The sequence below is a fragment of the Furipterus horrens genome, unplaced genomic scaffold (genome assembly GCF_987537825.1).
Source record: "Furipterus horrens unplaced genomic scaffold, mFurHor1.1.pri manual_scaffold_10, whole genome shotgun sequence".
NCBI lineage: Eukaryota > Metazoa > Chordata > Mammalia > Chiroptera > Furipteridae > Furipterus > Furipterus horrens.
The window spans coordinates 47,761,622-47,779,127 of NW_028327180.1; the positions used below are offsets into that span (position 1 = coordinate 47,761,622).

At 53.0% G+C, this 17,506-nt stretch overlaps 1 protein-coding gene across 18 annotated transcripts in view; it reads left to right on the plus strand.

The window, feature by feature from the left end:
• Positions 1–4,045: 4,045 nt before the first annotated feature.
• The window catches only part of MAST3 (microtubule associated serine/threonine kinase 3), a 35,449-nt gene continuing 21,988 nt past the window's right edge, over positions 4,046–17,506 (plus strand). For 8 of the 18 annotated variants that reach the window (XM_090289950.1, XM_090289955.1, XM_090289952.1 and 5 more), the window contains exons 1-3: positions 4,046–4,110; positions 8,560–8,591; positions 10,953–11,042. In XM_090289950.1, coding sequence (XP_090146076.1) covers positions 4,072–4,110; positions 8,560–8,591; positions 10,953–11,042 — 161 coding nt within the window. In that variant the 5' untranslated portion in view covers positions 4,046–4,071. Of the gene's footprint in view, positions 4,111–8,559; positions 8,592–10,639; positions 10,702–10,952; positions 11,043–14,885; positions 16,750–17,506 lie in introns of those variants that run through there. The other 10 variants (XM_090289962.1, XM_090289965.1, XM_090289966.1 and 7 more) reach the window with 3 other exon arrangements.

The window sequence follows — 17,506 nt, forward strand, 5'->3', positions numbered from 1 at the left end:
TATATAAAGCAGACTTGAAGGTTTCCAGGGGCTGGGAGAGGAGGAATGAGGAGTCATTGCTCATGGGTACAGGGTTTCTTTTGGTGGTGATTAAAATGTTTTGGAATTAGATAGTGGTGGTGGTTGACAACTCTGTGATATGCCAAAAATCATGAAACTGTACACTTTGTTTTTAAAGAATATTTTATTGATTATGTTGTTACAGTAATCCCAACATTTTTTTGTCCTTCGTTCCCCTCTTCCCAGTACCCACCTTCCCTCCAGCAATCCCACCCCTCTTAGTTCATGTCCATGGGTCATGCATATAAGTTCTTTGGCTTCACCTTTCCTATATTATTCTTAACTCCCCCCTGTCTATTTTGTACCAACTAACTATGCTTCTTAGTCCCTGCACCATTCCTTCATTTTTCCCCCTTCCCCCTCCCAGCTGATAACCCTCCAAATGATCCCCATAACTATGATTCTGTTCCTATTCTGATTTGCTTAGTTGGACTCTGTTTTTATGTTTTAGATTCAGTTGTTGATAGTTGTGAGTCTGTTGTCACTTTAATGTTCATAATTTTTATCTTCTTCTTCTAAAGTAAGTCCCATTAACACTTCATATAATAATAGCTTGGTGATGATGAACTCCTTTAGCTTTACCTTGTCTGGGAAGCACTTATTCTGCCCTTCCATTCTAAACGATAGCTTTGCTGGATAGAGTAGTCTTGGTTGTAGCTTCTTGCTTTTCATCACATTGAATACTTCTAGCCAGTCCCTTCTTGCCTGCAAAGTTTCTTCTGAGAAATCAGCTGAAGTCTTAGAGACACCCCTTTGCAGGTAACTCTCTGCTTTTCTCTTACTGCTTTCAAGATTCTCTCTTTATCTTTCTCCTTTGGCATTTTAATTATGATGTGTCTTCGCGTGGTTCTCTTTGGGTCTAGCTTGTTTGGGACTCTCTGTGCTTCCTGGACTTGTATGTCTATTTCCTTTGCCAAATGAAGGAAGTTTTCCTTCATTATTTTTTCCCCTGAGCTTTCAATGTATAGCTCTCCCTCTTCTCCTTCTGGCACCCCTATGATTCGGTTGGAAAGTCAAATGTTGTCCCAGAGGTTCCTAAGCCTCTCATTTTTTTCAATTCTTGTTTCCTCATTCTGTACTGGTTGACTGTTTTTTTCTTCCTAATGTTCCAAATCATTGATTTGAACCCCGGTGTCCTTTCCTCCACCATTGGTTTTGTGTGGATTTTTCTTCATTTTATTTAGCATAGCCTTCACTTCTTCCCTTATGCTTTTGCCATACTTAAGCATATCTGTCAAGCCTGTATCTTTATCACCAGTGTTTTGAACACTGCGTCTGTTAGGTTGGCTATCTCCTCGTCGCTTAGTTCTCCCACTGGAACCTTCATCTGTTCTCTCTTTTGGGCCATACTTCTTCGTCTCCTCATCTTGACAGGCTCCTGTGTGTGTTTGCCTCTGTGTCTTAGGTAGAGTTGTCGCACCTGTTAGGTTTCAGGGGCGGAGCCTTAGGTATTCGTCAGTATAGGGAGACCTGTTTCACCACATTGTGGTGCTGTGTGGTGGGGAGGGGCCTGAGAGGGAACAGTGCCGCTTGCTCAGCACTCGCCCCCTTTCGAGGCATTTTTCCCACTTCCGTATGGGACTGGTGCTTCTCTAACTGTTGCCCTGGCCGTTGTTCCCAGAGTGGGTGGGTGTGCGGAGGTTCTAAGACTGTGGGGGGCCCTTTAAACAAGCGGACTCAGCTGAGAGACTGGCAGTTTCTTCCTCTGCCCCAGCCTTCACTGATTTGCACAGTCAGAAGCAATGAGGCTTTATTTTCCCCAGCACTGGAACCATGAGCTCTGTGGTCTGGTCTGGTGCTGAGAGTGCTCCCCAGGCGTCCCTCACGACTTTTTAAAACATGTAACTGTGCTTTCCACCAGCCTGCCACTGCTGCCACCGATGCTGCCGCCACACCGCATCCTCTCCGCCCTGGCTCCGCCCCTCCTACCTGTCTGGATGAGTATTTCTTCTTTATATCTTTGTTTGTTGAACTTCCATGCAGCTTGATCTTCTGGAACTTCTGGTTGTCTCTAGTTTTGAGGTAGTTGTATTCCTTCTTAGTTGTGGAGAGAGATGCAGCGTGTCTGTCTAGGCCTCCACCTTGGCCAGAAGTTTGAAACTGTACACTTTAAAAGAAGAATTTTATGGTATGTGAATTATATGTCAATTTAAAAATGCATGTGAAAAGAACAAGTCTTGACTGAAGTCCTGTAATTTTATGTGCTCAATCTGGCCACCCTAACTTGGGGATTCCTACGGTACCTCACAGGCAACTGGGTGGATGACCATCCTGAGGGGCTCCTCTAGTCTGACAACATACTCTAATGTCCAGGTCCAAGAGTGGGGCAGCCAAGGGAACCTGCAGCTGCAGAGACAGTGGGAGTCCCAGTAAATGAGAGAACATGGGTTCTATCTTGGAACTTTAGGCTTTTCCCAGCCTCAGTGTTCCTTCTGCAAAATGGGGCTGAACAATTATCATCAGATACCAGTAGGAGGTGGTCCTCATGAGGAACTTAGCCAGACACCCAGCCATCCTCAAAAAAGAAATTGACAACGACAGTGGCTGCCTGTTCTTGTAAATAAATTGTTATTGGTACTAGGGCCAGGATTAGGGTGAGGTAAGTGAGACAGGGTAGTGCAAAGACAGAGTTTGATACTATCTTTATTTAAAATGTTGATGTTTAGTAGATCATGCATTCTTGTATTAGTTTTGATTTTTAAAAATTTTGTGTTAAAATATTTATCTTGAGCCCTAGCTGGTGTAGCTCAGTGTATTAAGCGCTGGCCTGCAAACCAAAGGGTCACTGGTTCGATTCCCAGTCAGGGCATATGCCTGGGTTTTGGGCCAGGCCCCTGGTTGGGGGTGTGCAAGAGGCAACCACACATCAATGTTTCCCTCCCTCTCTTTCTCCCTCCTTTCCCCTCTATCTAAAAATGAATAAATAGAATCTTTAAAAATTTTTTATCTTGATTATTGAGTTGAGGGGTGGGGCTTAAGTTTCACAGGAACCCTAGCTGGTGTGACTCAGTTGATTGGAGCATTGTCCTGTAGAATCAAGGGTCGAGGGTTCGATTCCTTGTCAGGGCATGTACCCAGGTTGCCAGTTCCATCCACGCCAGTTGGAGCGTGGACAAGAAGACAACTAATGGATGTTTCTCTCTGTGTCTCTCCCTTCCTCTCTCTCTAAAAGCAATTAAAATATGTCCTTGGGTGAGGATAAAAAAAAAAAGTTTGCACGAAGGTGAGTGCCTCACTCACCTCACCCTGCCAGCCTTCTTGTGTGCCCTGGGCACATAGATTAACCTCTTCCAGCCTCAGTTCCCTCAACAGCCAGAGAAGGAAAACTCTGACTCCAAAAAAACCTCCGCTGCCTTGCGGCATACCTCTTCAGGGGAAAGGCTAAGGGAGTAAACCCTGACAGAAAATCCGGAGCTGGAGTCCCTAAGGCGGTTTGACGTTGTAGTCAACACCGGCAACTCCTGCGGCGCACCTGAAGCCAAGCTGTATTGACTCCGTCTTTCCCTTGGACCCTTCAGCTGCGAAGAGAGGGGGGGTCTGCTGCATGGGCAACAGCAGACCCTCCATATCACCCTGCCCAGGCTCTGTAGCTTCAGCTTCACTGGAGAGGACACTCCAGCGTCATCGCAAGATGTCGATTCAACACGGGAGGAGACAGATAGCGTGTCACTCCCGAGTCGGACTGCACAGCCATTCTCGGCGGTGCAGATAGACTCTAAGAAGCTACACCATCGTCTCTCGAGACGGACGGCTGCCGATACGATCCCTCAACTGCAAAATGGGGATGATAATGCTCCCGCCTTCTAAGCGGATTCATTGAAAAATGTTTACTTCTAAGCTTGGGGCGGGGCCTGGAAGGGCGGGGTCGGCTCCCCGACGGGGGCGGGGCATTCCGGAGAGCTCCGGAAAGGGGCGGGGTCAGGCCTCAGCAGCTGACCGGGTTAGCCAATGGTGTGTCCTCTCAGGCTTGGGCGGAGCTGAGAGAGAGCTGGCGGCGCGGACTAGAGGGCCATGGACGAACCGAGTCTCCTGCGTCGCCGCGGGCTCCAGGTGAGGCCAACGCATGGGCGGGCTGGAGGCCTACTGGACCTGGCCTAAGGGCAGGAGCGGGAAAGGGGGCGGGGCTTCGGCGGACGGGGGGAAACTGAGGCAGAGGGAGAGGCGCGCTCCGATCTCTCCCTCTTGCCCAGCCACTTCCCAAAGTGCTCGCCTAGTAGGAAAGGGTTATGCCTCCTTTGACATATGGGGAAACTGACTGCAGATGTTAGCCTGAGAGCTTTAAAAAGACTGAGAGATTTGCCTTCTCCACCAGCTGCTCTAATATGAGCAATAGCAGCCCTTGAGAGTTCACCATATGTTCATCGTTCTATCAATTCCATTAGTGTTACGCTAATATTAATTAATGGGTGTTAAAACTTGCCACCGCATCCCTGCTTCAGCTCACCCTGAAAGCAAGTCACGGAGGTTAGGGTTGTCCGGGCGCCCATTTGTCAGATGAGGAAAGTCACTAAACTGAGGTCAGCCAGCAGGGATTTAACTATAGTCTTTAACGAGCTCTCTCTGACACAAGCCACTGCTCATTGGCTATATGGGAGGTGGACTGCAGGAAGCCCACTTGCTTCTTCGGGTCTCCGTTTTCCCATGTGCCATAAGGGCCCTCTTATTTTGACCTGGTGTGGTGTTGAGGAGGCTGCACAAAGACATATGTTCTAACCCACACAGGGGCCCTGTGGCCCCAGGGGCAACTCCTTTGACATCTCAGGGAGTTAAGAGGATCTTACCATTTCCCTCTGGGGCATAGATCACACCCTTACCAAAGCCACCAGGTTGCAAGTGGGAAACCTGGAATTCATCATTGACCCAACATTTATTGAGTGTTTGCTGTATTCTTGGCTCTGAAGAGGCAGCAGGATGTTGCCCACCCTCTGGTACCCTCCTCCTGGACCTCCCAGCCTGGTGGGAAAGACAAAGACCAAAGCAAGAGTGACCCTGCAGAGTGGTCAGCTGTGATGGGGGACACTAAGACACACCAGGAAAGAGCAACTGACCAAGTGTTGCTGGTGGCCTTGGGGCAGTGGAGGCAGCAGCGGGTGACAGGCAGGGTATTTGGGGAAATGACAGAAGCTGAAGGCAGTTAGAACCTAGAAAGTACTGAGGGTGGGGGCCACTGAGGCTGGCGAAGGAGGGGGAAGGTGGGCCTTGAACCCAGGCTGCTGCAAAACTGTGAACTCCACCCAAGGGGATGGGGGGTTGAGAGCTGCAAGGCAGAGAACTGCCCCCCCCCACACACACACACACCGTGAGGGCATGGTAGGGGTGGGGGTGCTGAAGGAGAGGAGCAGAGGCCAGAGATAGTACTGTGGGGCCTGGGCATAGAGGAGGGGGTGGGGCAGGACTGGTGAGCAATGGGGTGTTGTGAAGGGACAGGCCCCGCCTGAAGCCCCAGTTAGACTGGAGCCCTGCCCGCGGCCTCCTAAAATAGAGAAACTGCCTTGGGGTAGGCGAGTGGGGGTGTTGCTAACATCAGGAAGTGGGGGCCTGCTCCATGGGGAGGAAGCACCCATTCTCTGATGAGTCCCATGCTACAAAAGAAGAAACCGAGGCTCAGAGAAATGTAGCCACTGTCCAGGTGTTATAGCAAATAGATGATAGAATTGGAATTTAAATCCAGGCACATCCTGCTTCCCCTCCAAATCAACCCCACACTTGCCCATGGGCCACCAGTTTACAGGCCACCAGTTTGTGTTGGATGTGGGTCAGGGGAAGAGGTGGAGGCTGGTCCTTTCTGGTTTGGGTTAAGCTCAGACTTCTGTGTAGCATTTACAGGAGCCAGTTAACATGAGCTGTTATTACTTCCATGACTACTACTATTTTTTTCATCATCTCTCACTTAGAAACAACAGAATTTTAAAGCACCAGATCTCCAAACAGAGCCTGGGTGCGTAGGGGGTGGGGGTGGGTAGAAAGTGGCTAGATCCTGTGTCTGGACTTTGTCTCTGTTGCAGCTGGGGAGGCTCTGTGGAAGGGCCATCCTGCTTCCTTATGGCCAAGTTCCACTTATTCTCCTCCTCCAGAAAGCCCTTGTGCTCATGTACTGCTGTCCCTACTGACGATTCTCCCACTTGTCTTCAGTTGAGAACTTCCCATGGGGATTAGTGCCCACCTTGCTGAGTCACACCTCCACCCCACTGTTTCCCACTGGCCTGCTGGCCCAGCCTGACACCCCCCTCCAGCTCATTCTCTCCCTCTGGGTCCCTTCCAATGCCTCCAATATGGGGGGGCCTATGCCCTGCTTCATCTTCTCCAGATGGGATTCCTCAGGGTGGAGCTGAGGCTTCTGGAGGGGAGGCAGCATTGCCAAGCCCAGCCAAGCACAGAAGATGCTATAAGTATTATCTTTCAAGGGTAGTTCCTGGGATCATGGTCACCTCCTACTCCCCTTTAGGCGGGAGCCACTCAACTCTGTGGGGAACAGCTGGCAAAGAGGGGCCTGAGGATGGAAGCAGATGATGCAGGGAACCAAGGTTTGGGGGTGGTGCCAAGAGAGTTCTGTGTAGGCCCAGCCTTGGGGGTGGGGGGCTGCCCATCTTCCCTCACCTCTCTCTGCTACTTCATATCTTTTTGTATTTCAAGCAAATTTATATTTATGGTTCAATTGGTGGTTATTATTAACCTCACAAAATTATTGTCTTGGCTCCGATTTATAGAAGCCACCCCTGAGCTTGCTCCTTGATTCTTCTCAGGACCTTATGTAACTGGGCCGGTTTCCAAATGAGGAAACTAAGGCAGAGAGGAGTGAAATGCTTGGCAGAGGTCACACAGCCTAGATAGGGGGTAGCTGGACTGTGAACCCCGGGCTGTCAGGGCCTTTGGAAGGAAATGGGGGGGATTGGGAAGGGTGCAGCCAGTACCCCTGGTTCAGATCCCAGCTCCTCCATTTCTTTCGTTAGTAGGAGTTAGGGGTGTGAGGGGAGCTGACATAAGGTCCCATTACAATTAGAGGGGGTCAGGAGACCCTAATGGTGGTGGTGTTTCCTGGGTCTATGACCTCTGTCCCCAGAGGTATTTAAGCAGACAGAAACCTCAGGGTGGCAGGTCAGCCTCCTCTCACCTTCAGCTGTTCGGTTTTCTGAGCTCAAAGTAGTTGGGCAACACAACACCCCCATGGACCCTCCTCTTCCCCTGCCTGGAAACCCTGCCAACTTTTCCAGCACGGTTGTCCAGCGCCTACCCCCTTCCGGCTTCCTCCAATTAGCTGTGGGGGCTGATGACGTTACTGGTTGCCAAGGTGAACGCCCTGCTCTGGATGTGGGCAGCCAGGAGCCCACCTAGGTAAAAATAGCCATATGTCCTGGACACCATGGCCCTGGCCTGTATGCGCGCGCGCGTGTGCGTGTGTGTGTGTGTGTGTGTGTGTGTGTGTGTGTGTGGTGGCAGAGGGGCGGGGGCCGCGGGTCCAGAGACCTTGATTCTCCTCCAAGAAGCGTGAGCGACTGACTTCCCCCAGCGCCTCAGTTTCCTGGGCTGTAAAAAACGGACCCTGTTCGTGATGCGCAGTAAGTGGCTTGGTAAATGTCAAGTTTATCAGGTATTCTGATAGTCTGCAGAGGTCCTTGCTGAGCACAACAACACACAACAACAACAATAAAAATAATAATGGCTGATTCACCTGGGAACCTTCCTGATGTTATCTCCATATGGGAGATGAGAGAACTTAAGCACGGGGAGTACAAGTCACTTGGTCAATGTCCAACAGCCAGGAGAGAACAGATAATAGATCCGGACCTGGGTCTGAGCATTCCTAGATTCCAGATTTGTGTTGCACAGCCTTTTGAGGATTTAAAAACCCTCTTGGGTGACCCACATTTGAGAGTGGACTCTGGGTTCACAATAGACCCCAAGCACAGGGCTTTTTTTTTGCCCTGCATGTGGTGAAAGCACCCAGCATTGAGCAGGTCAGCTTGTTGGGCTCTAACTGGTCTTCAATAGGGAGTCATGTGTCAGTGCCCCACTCCCCACCAGTGCCCAGGACCCAAACCCGAATAGGCTCTGTGGTGAGGAAGAAATGGCTTTCAGATCTGGAAGGGGCAGGGTAAGGCAGACTCCAGAACTTCTCTTTCCTCAACAGATTATTAGTATTTAGCATCATACTTCTTTATAAATATAACTGATTTGTTATTTTAAATAATGAAGTTCTTTTTAATGCATGTAGGATATGAGCTGGGCAGGGAGGTAGATTAGGAGCCCAAGAGGAAGGGATACTTGAGCTGAGACCTGAGGGATGAGCACTAGAGGGAAGGGAGAGAGGTCCTGGCAGAGGACACAGCTGGTGCAAAAATTCTGAGGCAGAACTGAACCCAATATGTGGGGCAAGCAGAAAGAAGGCACCGGCTGGAGCAAGATGAGCAAGGGTCCAACTGCTGGGTGAGATGAGTGGAGGGCCAGGTATGAGAGGAGCTTGTCTCCCTGGAAATGACCCCTCTTTTCATCTTCTTTCAGAAGGAGCTGAGCCTGCCTCGCCGTGGACGGGGGTGAGTTTACCTGGGGCTGGTGGGCTGGGTGGAGGCCCTGTCGTCCTGGGCGGAGGCCCTGTCATCCTGGGCACAGATATTTCAACAGCAGCCTCCGAATTGTGAATTGATGTAATAATTACCACAAAGCTTCTCACCTGGATCATATCCCTGGTGTTTGCAAAGTGCTTTACAAGTACCTCACTTGGCCTTACTTGTTGGCCTCATCACAGGGCTGGGAGGCCCAGGCTAGTCTGCAAATGAGGAAACAGAGGTGCAGCAGGGTTGCATCACTGGCTCAGGGGCACCCAGCTCAGAAAGGAGCAAACTTCTGTGGCACCCAGAGTCCAGACTCAAGAGTTCCAGGCTATCATCCTAGAAGCTGCTTGCATGCCTCCCATGATGGGGAGCTCACTTTCAGGGAACATGGGTAGAAAATTGTATCCTTCAGGGTCACATAAGTGTTACTGTAGGTTGGCATTTTTGGGTCCCCAAAGATTCAAAGAACATTTTTTTCAGTGCCTTCACTGGTTAACAGATGGAGAAACCAAAGCTCTGGAGGGGGTGGGGTTTACCTTGTGCTGATGGTCTGGAGGTGCATGAGTGCAGACACTCCCTCTTAGGGGGCTGTGTTCAACCAAGTTGAGGGTACAAATTTCTTGCCCCTCAGTGAAATTGCTCAGCAAACTTTTTGGGGCACCTACTGTGTGCCAGGCCTTGTTCCAGGCTCAGGGGACACAGGGACTAGTCATTGCTAGACCCTGCCTATAGAGCTCACAGTATCCTGGGGAGAGTGATGGTGAAATGATGTCATGAAGGACAGAAATGAAACAGAGGAGCTGGGGGGCAGCTTTAGCCCTGAAGATGTGGGGCCTCTTGGAGGAAGTGACATTTGAGCCTAAATCTAGAACAGGAGGAAGAGGCCAGGGGAAAAGTCTAAGGGGAGCAGCATTTCAAGCAGAAGGAACAGCATGGGCAAAGGTCCTGAGGTGCAAACCAGCTTGGTATTGGAAGAACAGCTTGAAGACAGGTAGCTGGAGTGAGTGAACACAGGGGAAATTCAGGAAGAGAAGAGGGATCCTCAAGCCCTGACCATCTGTTCTCCTTGGACTGGGAATAGTACAGCTAGTGGGGAGGAGCAGAGGCTGGGGCTTGGACATTGCCCGGATAGTGGGCACTGTCCCCGGCCTTTGCCCAGGCTGGGGGTGGGGTGGTGGAGAGTGAGTCAGTCCAAACCACAGAGGGCAAAGTCCTGTGCCACGGACAGGACTGGGACAAAGACTCCTTGAGGGAGACTCCTAGTTTCTGCCACCTGCGGTGTGCCAGGCTGGGTCCACCCAGGGTTCAAGGGGGCCAGAGCCAGACACAGACGACCCCCATCCTTCAAGGTCTTGACTGGACATTAAGGAGGGTGGGGTTCTGGGCGCCTGGGGTGGTCGTGTAGGGATGGCTTCGCGGAGGAGGGGCGGATGGGGCCAAAGTCGCGTCTGAATGAGGGGCCAATATTCCAGGCAGAGGGACCCGTAAGGAACACAGGCCTGGAGGTGTGGCTGGATCCTCGGATGTGCACACAGAGGCCGAAACCCGCCGCCGGGGGTCGCCAATGTCTGGGAAGGAGGATAGGGGCAGGGCCTGCTCCGATCTTGGGTCATGAAGACCCTTTGGGAGCCGGGCATCGACCAGCGGGAAGGAGGCAAGGCCAGGTGATGGGAAAATGATGAAGGCCAGGAGGCAGTGAAGCCCTTCCTTTCCCTCCGTTCAGTCTGCGGACCTGGGACCTGGCAGCCCCCGTGTCCCTCCCCACGAGGGAGTGACACCCGAGACTCCAGCCCGCACCCCAAGCGCCAAGCGCTCCTGCTGCTGTGCTGGGCCTGCGCGCAGGTGCGGGGCTCCGAGCCCCGCCCCGAGGCGGAGAGAGCCCGCCCCCCGCGCCCCCTGCGGCCCAGCCCACGTTCCGCGTCCGCCTGGTATGCTGTCCCCACGTCCGTGTCTGTCGGTCTTGTGGGATCACGCCACAAGCAGGGCTTGGGGGCCACAAAGGGGGCGTCGGTATCCGGCTGTGTAGACGCGGCCCGGGCGTCACCATGAAGTCCCGCAGGGATAAGCTGCACATCCCGGCGCTGACCCTCGAGTGAGTGGCTGGGAAAGGGGAAAGGGGCGGGGGAGGGGCAGGATGACCACCACCCTTCCCCTGCGACTCTGTTCAAGTCGTCCTGAGTCGCCCCGCTGCCTCCAGGAAGCTTTCCTGGGTCATCGTTCTGGCCCCACCCTCGAGGCCTGCAGGAGACCCAGAATCCCGGGTTCTGAAGAACCACAGCTTTAGTCCAGCCTTTGGATTAGGCCACATGCAAGGGTCACCGTCGCTGGCCTCTTTCTTTGCAGTCTATCTCCAAGTAGCCAGAGCCCGTCCTTGCTGAGCCCCAGCAGCCCTTGCAGCCCTTGCAGCCCTTCCCTGGGCCTGCACCCCTGGAGGTAAGTGTCAGCGAGCAGGTCGGGGCTCAGACATGCCCTGGTACCCCGAAGTCTTCTTGGAAACTACCCAGACCCAGCTTCCTCCTCAAGGTACTGTGGGCTGCTGACCTCACCTTTCTGGGCCTCAGTTTACCCCTACATAAAATGGCACTGTGATCCACGCTAGGGTCCTGATGGGGAAATTCCATTTTCAGCTATAGCCTGCATGTCCCCTGTCCAACAGGTGGCCAGGGCAAGGCCAGAACTTGAACTATTGCCCAAGGTCCTGAGACAGGTGCTGGGTTCACAGGGCTCGGAGCCCTCCCTGTGAATCGACCTGGTTCTCAGGCTGTGACTCAGGGATCTTCCCCGTGTCAGCTGGCCAGAAAGTTCCTCCCTCTGAATACACACACACACAGACACACAGAAGTTTAACCAGGTAAAGAGGTATAGGCAGGAAAGAACCAGCTTCACTGAGCATCAGCCTCCTAGTCCCTCCTCAACCCTGGGAGGGAGGCACCCTTCCTGACCCCAATTCCCAGCTGAGGAAACTGAGGCTCAGAGAGGAGACACCAGTTCTCCTGGCTCAGTATGCCTGAGGGCCAAGCAGCAGGGCCGGTTTGGCTGCCAGAGTCTGTTGAGGGTTTGAGCCACCCTCTGTGACTGGTGGGCTCAGGGTCTTGCCTCTATCGTCGGCAGCCGTCTGTCTCGAGAGACGATGGTGTAGCTTCTTAAGGGTCTATCTGCACCGCCGAGAATGGCTGTGCAGTCCGACTCGGGAGTGACACGGTATCTGTCTCCTCCCGTGTTGAATCGACATCTTGCGATGACGCTGGAGTGTCCTCTCCAGTGAAGCTGAAGCTACAGAGCCTGGGCAGGGTGATATGGAGGGTCTGCTGTTGCCCATGCAGCAGACCCCCCCTCTCTTCGCAGCTGAAGGGCCCAAGGGAAAGACGGAGTCAATACAGCTTGGCTTCAGGTGCGCCGCAGGAGTTGCCGGTGTTGACTACAACGTCAAACCGCCTTAGGGACTCCGGCTCCGGATTTTCTGTCGGGGTTTACTCCCTTAGCCTTTCCCCTGAAGAGGTATGCCGCAAGGCAGCGGAGGTTTTTTGGAGTCAGAGTTTTCCTTCTCTGATGTGCCCTGACTGGAAGATCGAACCAGCGACACTTAGCTCGCAGGCCGACGCTCAATCCACTGAGCCAAACCAGCCAGGGGCACTTGCCTCTATACTAGACAGAATATCAGAGTTATCCTGGGCTCTGTGCACAGCTCAGGCACCAGTTCAGGGAGAAGACAGATGCGAAGGTGTCCAGAATTTGATGGCCTATCAGTCCTTTACACCTTAGTGTGAATGAGCTGCTCAGACTCTTCCCACAGGCCTTTAATGGGGAGAAGAAAACAATTTGGAACCCATGTTGGGTGCTGGGCAATAAGCAGATATCTTCATTCAGTCAATAAGCACTTATTAGTCACCTACTATGTGCCAGATGCTAAGGATATAGCTATGAACAGGATGAATATAGTTCCTCATTCATGGGACTCTCAGAAAGTGGTCAATGAACAAGTGAATGGACAAAGTACATTCAGACAGGGACTTCTCGGGGGAGATTATGTTTCAGCTAAAATGTGGGTAGAACTAGGGGAAGAGAGGCACCAGGAAGAGGGAATTGCATGTGCAAAGGTCCTGGGGCAGAACTGAGATTTTTATAAAGTCTCTGTGGCTGCCTTAAGGGGAAGAAAGGTCTGCTGGAACAGAGGACAGGAATGGAGATGGCAGAGGCAGGGAGGTGGCTAGAGCAAAAAATGGTGGGCCTGGACCAGTCTGGTTGTCCAGTAGGAGGCAGGGACTGCTGTAGCCCCCATTTAGCACAGGAAGATAGTTGGGACCTCAGAGGCATAGGACCTCAGATGTTTGGGTGCACCCGGGAGACAGTATCAGGCCAGAACTGACTCTTGAGTCCTTGGCCTCAACCCCAGGAGATCCCAAGGACCTGTTCAGAGCAGCTGAGCCAGTTTTACCAGGAGAAAATGGAGGCAGTTGGGGAGCTTTAGCCGAGGTCACTGGGCTGCTTCACTTGCCACCAGAGGGCAGCAGAGTCTCATCACCTTGGGGCAAGCAAGGAAATGGGTCCTTGCCTCTCCTAGTCCAAACATCCTAGGAATAAGCCCACATTTGTCCCCTCAGGCTCTAGTCCCAGTGGGTCAGTCCTCTTCAACCCCCATGCCTCCTCCCTGTTCATCTCCTCACCACTCACCCTGCTCTAGCCAAGCAGCTTCCTGGACTGGCAGAATGTGAGCTAGTGTAGCCTCAGGACCGTTGCACTTGCTGTCCTTTCTGCCCAGAGCTTTATTTTCTCCATTTCCTCCTTTCTTCATTTTCCAAGTCTCCATCAAGCCCACAGATAAGGAAACCTTCTTTGAACATCCCCTACTTAAGGTTACCCAAGTCCTGGTTACATTTATTATACCCATCTATTTTTCTCATCCAGACCTCATCATGGGTGTGATTTTCACATTTTTTTGTGTCAGTTGGGGTGTTTTTGTCACTCAGAGGTCTAGGAGCATCCTTGAGGGCCAGAACACAATTGTCTTAGTCATCCTATACCTTCAGGGTGAGTCAGGTATACACCAGGTGCTCAGTTAATGCCTGTGGTGTGGACAAAAGGCAAGCAGCTGGGAGGGCACCGCTTATGGTGGTGGTGGTGGGAACAGGGATTGAAGAAGGTCCTGAGTTGGACCCTGACAGATGAGGGGGCGACACAAGCTATGCCAGGCAGGAACAGCATTATTAGAGGAGTGTCCCTTCTGGGGCCCTGAATGCCAAGAATGGAAAGAATTTAGATTTTCTACCCAGGGTACTGAGAGCTATACAGGGTATGGGGCTGGGAGGGGTGAGGACATCTCATGGGCAGGTGGGAAGGGCTGGGGTGGTCAGGCCAATGAGTGAATTGGGAGGGGGGAATCTGTACACCCACCTGGGAGGGGATCTGTACACACACCAATGAGGGACTGGGGGATCTGTCCACCCACCATTTACACAATCTCTAGTACAAGCAAAGCCCTAGTCACAGACAGAGTTAGGATCTGAGCTCTGGGAGAGGGATTCACCCATGAGTGCAGTTTTGCTGTAACAGCAATGAGAAACCATGGAGGAAGTGTGAGCAGGGGAGGGACATGATTTGGTGGGCCTTGGGCTGGCGCTAAAAGTGGCTCAGTCAGTCTTCCACAGGAGGCCTTTGCCATGGCCACAGGCCCTCTGGATTGTCAGCTGTAGCCCCTTGTTCTGTACAAGTAGAAATGGAAGCCAAATGGACATGGGAGAAGCAGCTACTGGGGACTCCAGTGCATAGACAGTACAGGGTGCAGTTGTAGCTGAGGATGAGGGACAGCTGCTTTCTTAACTGTGTGCAGAAGTGTCCCCAACACATGTTGGGGGAGATTGGGGGCACAGCCTCTCAGTATACGGTGATACAAGACTGTGGCTTCATCTTGGGTTCCCTTATACAGGTGGCTGGACACCTGAGGGCCATAGGTGACCCCTCCCATCTTCATCTCCACATCTGGCTCCTCAGCAAGGCCTGTCCCTTGGCCTCAAAAGAAGTCCAGAATTCACCCAGTTATCTCCATAGCCCTTCCCTGGTCCAGGCCTCAGTGTCCCCCTCCCAGACTCTGTCATGGCCCCTCAGTAGCCTCCTGCTATCTCCACTCTTGCCCCTGACAGCTCCTATTCCCAATGGCAGACATGGGCAGGTATACAAACATAATTCAGACCACACTGCTCCCCTACTCACGTGTCTTCCATGGTTCCTACAGTAAAAGTGTCCTCCATGGTTCCTACAGTAAAAGTGTCCTCCATGGTTCCTACAGTAAAAGTGTACTTTCCCTGTAGTCCACAATGCCTGCATGGTCAGCCCTGCTGGCATCTTCCCCTCAGTCCTGCCTCAGGACTTTCTGTACCCTATGCCTGGGGCACTCTTTCTCCATGGCTGGCGCCTCTCTTCCTTCTCAGTGTCTCAGCTGACTGCAGCGTCCCCTCCTCAGCTAAAGTCATCCTTTGCCAGTGTTATCCCTGTCCTTTTTTTCCCCTCCACCTGTTCGTTTCATTGTTTCCCATTTATTCTCTGCCTCCTGCACCAGATGGGAGGCCCCTGAGGGCAGGGTTTATTTTGTGGCTTTGTTCTCACTGGGTCCCTAGGTTTCGGCACAGGGGCAGGCACATAGTAGGTGCTCAATCAATGTTCATTGAGTGAATGAATAGCCATATATGAGTGTCTCAATCCTGGTCTGCTGGACCTGGAAAGCATTCCTGGGGAGACACCCAGTAGGTGTCTGGACCACAGGGTGGCCCACCTGAGGGTAACACTGGATATGAGGGGACAGGGTGGGGAACCTGAGAGAGACTTGAGAAGCAAAATCGGTGGCAAGAGGGATGGGCATGTTAGGGCTACACAGTGGGCAGCAGCACCCACTCCAACCCTAGGTCTTTCCTTCTCAGATACCGGATCTGGGCTCCGACGTCAGTTGTGGCCCAGTTACCAAAGTGTTGTGTGGCCTGTAAAGGGGCCGCCCTCAGGGTGATGCTATCCATGACTTCCTGGGGCTGTTATGAAAGGAGAAAGCATTAATCTACTGTCTACTGTATGAGACATTTCTCCTGCCATAGTGAACACAACGTGCTGTACCCCCAGCTCAGCGCCAGTCTCTTTCTGTGCCTCTGATTCTTTTCCATTTCAGGCGGGATATGTGTAGATCGGGGAAGCAGAGGCCTGGAATTTAGCCTGATGCTACTTTTACATATAATTCCTGTAATCTTGTTGTCAGTTGAAAAGACTGAGATTTGCAAAGTTAAATCCGGCATCTGATTCCTGACTGCTAGCCAGGCTGATGGCCTTTTCTGTCACAGACAGGCAGAGCATGTCATATGCCCCTACTTTGTTTGCTAAACATGCCCTCTGTGCCAGTCCAGTACTGGAAGATGGTAGAACCCCAAGGAGCCCAAGCCTGGGGAAGACAAAGCCGGACAGACACAAGAGAAGGCTTCCTGGAGGAGGAGACCCTGGATTTTGCTAGGCAGGAAAGGCATTCCAAAGAGTGGAGCCAACGGTAATAGCATGAGTCCAGCCAGGCCACTGGATGGGCCTTGAGTGTCGCACTTAGCAGAAGGGGTTAGCGCCGCTGGAGAAAGAAAAAGAAAAGGGGACCGTGATCAGATTTGCATTTTAAGGGAAAGGAGCCAAGTTCCTAGGCCCAACCTCCAGCTGCCGCCGACGCCCCGTCCCCGCCACCGTCATCCTTGCAACTCCGGGACCTTCCATCCGCGGCACAGGCAACGCCCCACCCCTCTACCCGCGGCCCTCGCAACACTCCGCCCACTCGGCAGCACGCGGGGCTGCTGGCATAGCTTCCGCCTCGCTCCCCCCGCCCCCGCCCAAGACAGGCCCCGCTGGGCGGGCTCCCCCTGCGCGCTTCCTCCTAGACACCCCACCCCAGCTCCGCGGTGCCCCCACTCCCACCCCACCCCACCCGGCGCTACCGGGCTCCTGGGGTCGATCTCGCCACGGAGGCTAGACCCTGACCCTGCTGGCTGCGCCCCCGCGCCTCCAGGGCCTCGGGCGGCACAAAGGGAAGAAGCAGCATGTCCGACCCCAGCTACTGGACTGCGGTGGCGTCTCCCGGCCACCGGAGCCGCCTGGCCAAGGGCGCACTGCTGCAGCGCTCCAAGAGGTAGGGGTCGCGGCGGCCGGCGGAGTAGACACTAGTGGCCAGGAGTGTGTCTCCACGGCGTGGCGAGGGCCACTGTGAGCGGTGGTAAGGGGGCGGAGGAGGACACTTTGGGGTCGAGGTACACGCTGGGATCCCAGACACCCTCCTTGCGTCCCTCGTTGCCCTCACTGGGGTGTCTGATCGTTGGGGTCGCAGTTGGGGTAGTGATGAGGCAGCAGGGAATTGAGGCCAAGGCAGGATTCTAACCCAGGGCTCTAGGCCCAGGTCGACCTGGGGAGGTGCTTCTTGGAAAAACTGACGCTGATCTTTCCTTGGGGCGCCAGCTAGAAATGGTTCACAACTATATACTGCGTGAGGCTGGCTTGCATGTGGTAGTGTCAGGAGTGCCAATAGCTGGGTTTAACCCTGAGCAAAGCCTGGCCTCTCTTGGAGTCTCAGTTCCTGAGTGAGGCCTGTGGATTCTACCGGACCTAGATTCAAATGCCAGCTCAGCCACTGTCAGGCTTTGTGAACTCAGGCAGTTCCTTTCCCTCTCTGTGCTTGGGTGTCTTCTCTGTGCTGGGATGGGGCATTACCAAGGGGGAGCACAGGCAGAGGCTAGAGGCTGGTCTGTGGAACCTTGAACGCCAAGTCCAAGGGCTTAGGCCCTTCTCCCAGACCCTGGGGAGCCACAGAGGGCTTATGAACACCTCAGGGACTGGTTGCAGCAAACTAGTCTCAGGCCTCTATTTTCTACCATATTCTCATTCTCTGTTGA